The following is a 6,310-nucleotide window of genomic DNA, read 5'->3' as shown; positions in this document are numbered from 1 at the left end:
CTTATCTTGGGTGATGTACTCAGGGAGTCACCCTTGTTATGACGCAATGCAAGATACTATAGTATGGTATGGAGCAAGGATGAGAGATCTCTCATCCGTGCGTGTGGCCAATGGTCAAGCAGATATTTTTGTGAGCTACAATGCAACACTATACTTAGGGAGGATGAACTTAACACACTGATGGCAACTACTTTAAACATATGAAAATAAGTGTGTTAGATAAAGTTTTATCGTTTTTATAATTTATTTACGTATTTATTTACTCTGAGGACTCGGCAGGGATTGTTCTAGTGGTCAACGAGACGTTAAGCTCACACCACTCACTTTTGATGTGGGAATTTCTCATATGTTTGTGGAGAAAATAGGATTGTGTGTTAGGTGCGGTGGAAAGTATTGCGAATACTAAATAATATTTGTTGCTTTTGAAGCACAAAACTAGGCTCGTTTTTAATGAGATTATACTATTTGTTAAAACTTGCCACAATAAGGCAGTTTCATCTAATTATTTATTTATTTATTCATTTAAATTTTGTTAAGTGCAAGGGTTAATTATATCATCCTTTTAGAGAGCCAGTAAAATACCATTTTCCAGCTATTGATGTACATATGGATTCCAGGGTCTCTGTATGAGTGGGTGTGAAGAAGAGGAAACCAACAAGGAATTAGAAGCTACAATCCTAGCCCAATATCCTGCCTTGGCCCGCCATGTCACCGTCACATCTGACACATATGGCTCCATTGCAACTGGTTGTCGAAAAGGTTAGCATAAAATTTGTGATACAGTTATCGTTGAAAATCTGATTGTGTGTGTTCCAACATTTATGAAGTGGCTTAACCAGTGAGTGACAAAATGTTAACTATTCTTTCAGGTGGGATTGTACTGATCAGTGGAACAGGAAGCAATGCTTTACTAGTGAACCCAGGTGGCCGCATTGCACGCTGTGGTGGTTGGGGCCACATTTTGGGTGACGAAGGTGGAGGTAGGTGACACAGTAGTCCTTATTCCAAAATGAACTTTACATTTTTATCACTATTTATATGAAGCACCTAGATAAAAAAAGAAACTGAACAATAATTATTTAATTACTAATATCAACAGTAGTAAATGAAATTGTGTGCATTTTCAATGGAATGATTTACTCATATCCAACTCTTGAAATATATTGATAAATAAGAATTTCTTCCTTATTTTGGGACAAATTTATTCACTTACCACAGTTTATCATTTACACATTTATCTTGCTTCACCTCAACTAATAAACTGGCATGTCTGTGTGCACATCTGTAGGTCTTGGTTGAAATCTAAGATGTGGTATTGGTGCACAGACTAACCTTGGCCGGTAATAAAGGGCATCTGTGATAATAAATGGGATGTAAACCATTTGAACATTAGTGGATGAAAGTTATATAGGTACATTATATACATTTCAGTTTGTCTCTATTCATAAAGTTTGGCATACCTAACCTATCAATGGCATGCATTAAGAAATGTTTTGTGTATTTCATGACTATATTATAAAATCATGGATGTTGTAGGATATGATGCTACGATGCTGCTTTCCTGTCAGTCTGTTGCTGCCTGGTCTAACAGTCATCTTTTTTTTCCATGCAGCATTCTGGATAGCTGCACGAGGTATAAAGATTCTGTTTGATGAAGAAGACAACTTGATTGATCCCATCTTTAGCACAGAGAAGCTGAGAAGTGTTGTCTACAGCCACTTTGACATCAAAGACAGGTAGGAACAGTTATGGAAATCATTATACATAAATTATATATATTAAACTAATCTTTAATAGGAATTGATACATTCTTAATTTACATAATATTGATCATTACCTCTAATTTAATCAAATCTGTGACAGGTATGGGATGCTGGAACATGCTTATACATACTTTGACAAGTCTAAGTATGCAGGTCTCACAGCAAAGATTGGGAAGGCAGCTATGGAAGGAGATCCAATGTGTGGTCGCATTATGTATGATGCAGGATATGCCCTTGGTCGCCACATCTCTGCACTCTCTCGAAACATTGATCCTGTAGGTAACAACAGGGTGGTACATAATTGTACCATATGGAGATATGGATGTATAAGATGGACGAAAGATTGATTTTAAAAAATTTTATTTCACATTTCCCTTTTTACTTGCAGGAGCTGTTCTTGGGAGAAAATGGGCTCCAGATAGTATGTGCTGGATCTGTATGGAAATCGTGGGAGTTACTACGTCCTGGCTTTCTAGATGGAGTGAAGCCTCATTGTGAGAAGGATGTACCTGTGCCAAAGTTCACTTTGGTAAAGCTTATGGTAAGAAGTTCAACGGTTTGAGGATTTTACTAGGATCTGATTTATGTTTGTCATCCATATCCTAACTTATCTTTCTGCTGCCTCTAGCATTGATCACAGAAATCTTCACATGCTGTTTCACGTACAGCATATCATTGTTCTTTGCTTGTCATTATTATTATCTACCTTTGAAAAGCTGGATTTCATATGTACAGCCTTTGTCATCTGATGGCAGTGAAATGCATGGGTAGCAATGATGTACAGTGCTGGGCTGTTATTATGAAATATTTAAACTAATTTAGTGCAATAGAAGTGGTTGGTCTCTTCCAGAAATGCAGTTTGGTGCTCTCTACCATTCCATATACCTTCTTTGTGTTCTTACTCAATCTTCTATACAATTTTCTATACATTACAATTTTGCACAGTATTTTGGTATTTGGTAATATTGTTCTGTATCTCCCTTAGTTTTGATAATCTAGATTATTATTTCTACCATATTTATTTTTCTATTTACTAAAAAATCTGTATCCATGTCATGGAGCCACTACAAATCTTCAGACATCCCTAAATCTTCTCTTGGCCAAAGCATAACCATAGCTTCATATGTAGTTACTTTGTCATCACATGTTGCAAAAAAACTCAGTTTTACAAACTATGTTGCAATTGATATGGAAAACCATAACACACCTATACTTGATGTGAATGACACATTATCAAGATTTTTTCGATGATAAGAAAAGTTAAACCTTGATAGAGGAAATATAGTCTGGCCACACACTCCAAGTCTGGGTTGGAAGAATATTGCCACTGCATTCTCCCTGTATCATAAATGGCAACTAAACAAAGCACAAAGAGAGGATTAAGAACCTCCTTATCTGCATTCTTATTCATATAATGAAACAGGGCATGAAATTTTCTTGTGGCTTTGACCTCTTATTTAATTGAGATGCTATGCTACTCAGGCTCAAGGCATTTTAGTTGAGAATAAACATGTGTGCTGAATAGGTTGCTCTACTTTTGAAAGAAAATCATTATCCTGATTTTGGATTGCTTTATAAGAAAACATGATTTAAGGAAATTTATATTTTGAAATGTATAATTTTTTTTTTTTCTTTTTTTTCTAGGTAACAAGTGCTATGGGGGCCACTTATATGGGAGCAGAGAAGGCATCTTACAACTTGCCTCGTGACTACAGCAAGAATGTTTCCCCAATATTCAATTATTTGCAGAGCAGTCATCTGATTTCCACTGAACCTCAGAAATCCACATTCTTTACTAGTGAATGTGGCTCAAGACATAATGGGGAGATCCATAATGAATCAAGTACTAATGGAAGTGTTAACGGAGAAAATGGGCATACTAATGGAAAAATGAACGGACAGATCAATGACATAATTCATGAAATAAAATCCAAAGCTATTGAAAAGCCAATAAGTGCCTAGTCTCTCGTTCTTTTCTCTGTATGTACGAGTATGTATGTAGGTATTATATAAGTGTAAACACCTTTTTTTTTTCAGATTAAGTGAGGTGTGTGTGTGAATGAAATCTGAAATCAGTGTAGGATAGCAAGGCTTTACAGTGTGTATGTTTCAGCATATATAGTTTTGAAAGGCAGAGTACGTGTTTTGCATTGGATAGCCTTAGTCACCGGACAGCAGCCTGGCAAGCTGCAAAATTACTTACAACTTTTGTGACATCCAGAACTTCAATAGAACTTGGTGGTATATACTGCAAAGCCAGATTTTCTTTGTGTTTTGAGTTTAACCTCAAATGCATTGACATATTACAAAATATCCACATAGTTTTATTTAGTAAAGAATTACAGTATTAATGCAGCACTTAATGTTAGAATTTCACTCTAACTAATCACAATAAGAACATTTATCTTTATTATTATTATTATTATTTATTTATCTATTTATTTTTTTATCAGCACAATAGTGATCAGTAGTGCAATGTGATTTGGAGACTTACCTTCATGTATAGTGGTTTGGTTTTATCCAAAGTGTGAACATTGCAACTTACTAACACATCTGTGATTGTGGTAGCACATTAATGACTTGCTCTAAATTCTCAGTTTGATATAGTGAATTGCAGAAAAAATGAGAAATACAAATGAAGTTGGTGCTGTTGTAGGATCAGGAAATGGAGATGGTGACAGTGGTAGCAAAACATATGAGGAACCTTAAATTGTACCAGTAAGTTCATCGTTTGAAATCTTAATTAAATTAATGTTCTGTAATTCTGTAATGTTGTGTGTGAATAATTACTTAAGTCTTAATTACAATGTTGATGAGTGGAAGTTCGAGGGTTCACACAAATGAACCACTGAGCAAAAATGATATATTTAACTTGTAGACATGAATACAACCTTTAAAAACTATATTTGCAATGTCCATTTTTATGATTTTGTTGGCAGGTTATGAAAGTTATGTAGTATTTGAATGGACATACCTTGAATATATATTTGTTGACAGATGCTCAAACCTCAAAGGTAGTTCCATTACGACAAATTATGTAGATGTATTTTTTTAATCCAATGGTTTCTATGCAAGTGGCATTTAAGGATTTCCATATTCTTATCATCCATACCATTTATCATCATCAATCACAATAATACACACTTGCACACACACTCAGTGGTAAAGGGGCCAAGTCAGTGTTGGCCACTGTGGCTGTCATAGCTTCAAACCCCACTAAGGGACTGGTCACCTCTGGGTTTTCCGCTGACAAGCAGGGCAGTTATTGTCTCTCCTGATGGGGTGTGTATTGTGTGAGGTTAGTCTTACCCAATGATCGGTAATAATGAGCTCTGAGCTTACGCTGAGAGGGTAACGGTTGGTGATTGTGGGTCCACTCATGATCACGCCTTGGTGAATTATACACACACACACACACACACACACACACACACACACACACACACACACACACACACACACACACACACACACACACCATTAATTCTCTCTCTCTCTCTCTCTCTCTCTCTCTCTCTCTCTCTCTCTCTCTCTCTCTCTCTCTCTCTCTCTCTCTCTCTCATGAAGTAGGGTAGGTACTGTAAATGATAGAAACCACAAGTAATAGCTGAACATTGCAGGAAGCGATCAGCAAGGGTTAGATGGTATCAGTGACAAACATAATTCTGAATCTATGGTTAAGTGATATGTGCAGCATTTGGATGCAGCAGTGTGTTTACACACAGAAACAAGTTATTTTTGTTAAATTTATATTTCTGTATAATTCTGACTATTTGATGCTCTTTTTCACAGTTAAGTGAAGAGTGGAAATAACAAAAAGTTGAAACGCTGCATCCCCCCATCTAAGGCTGAACACACCACTAAGTCATGTGACTTAATGAGTTGCTGGAATAGAATTTGTTGCCAATACTAGGTGGGATTGACTTCTAGATTTTGACCTAGAGAGCCAACATGGTTAGGAGTTTAAGTAAAAGATTGAAATCATTTGGTTAGTACATTATAGAAAACTACAGACCCTTAATATAGACAATCATATATATATTGTGAAGAAAAAAGATGCTGGAGGTGAAAATGTATACAAGTATCTGGATCTCTGAACTATTTGCAAATCTAAACTTTGAAGATGAGATTGCCACCTGACAAGTTCCTAGTTATCAGAGACTTATTTCCTGTATTTTAGTAACATGGGAGTAGATACTAAAAAAAATATTAATTATATATAACTTTTAATAGAAATCAACTTCACTTATAATATTTCAAGTTCTTCCTCTAATAGTACTCAAAATGAGACTGCCACCATTTTATAACATTATATATTGTACTAGTTAAGAGTAAATTTATAACACTTCCAGAGGCACTTCTCTGGAAAGTGATCCTGATATAGTAATACAATTCCTCTACTGTTTATAATCTCCAGTGCAATTCAGACATATTGCACAAGAGCAGATCAAATAATTTGGGACTAAATGCTGAAGTGAAAACTTGGAATATGGTATACTGCAATGTCCTGAATACCAGACTATAAAATATATTGCTATTGTTGCTCT

At 35.6% G+C, this 6,310-nt stretch overlaps 1 protein-coding gene across 1 annotated transcript in view; it reads left to right on the top strand.

Annotated features, from left to right (window-relative positions):
* The window catches only part of LOC135116200 (N-acetyl-D-glucosamine kinase-like), a 28,917-nt gene extending 24,473 nt beyond the window's left edge, over positions 1-4,444 (top strand). The window contains exons 4-9 of the mRNA XM_064033573.1: positions 618-759; positions 870-980; positions 1,613-1,736; positions 1,864-2,038; positions 2,152-2,304; positions 3,408-4,444. Of these exons, the coding sequence (XP_063889643.1) occupies positions 618-759; positions 870-980; positions 1,613-1,736; positions 1,864-2,038; positions 2,152-2,304; positions 3,408-3,725 (1,023 nt within the window). The 3' untranslated portion in view covers positions 3,726-4,444. The remainder of the gene's footprint in view (positions 1-617; positions 760-869; positions 981-1,612; positions 1,737-1,863; positions 2,039-2,151; positions 2,305-3,407) is intronic.
* The last annotated feature ends 1,866 nt before the right edge of the window (positions 4,445-6,310 follow it).

This window comes from Scylla paramamosain, chromosome 1, assembly GCF_035594125.1.
Source record: "Scylla paramamosain isolate STU-SP2022 chromosome 1, ASM3559412v1, whole genome shotgun sequence".
Lineage (NCBI taxonomy): Eukaryota > Metazoa > Arthropoda > Malacostraca > Decapoda > Portunidae > Scylla > Scylla paramamosain.
This window is presented reverse-complemented; position numbering and strand designations above follow the sequence as displayed.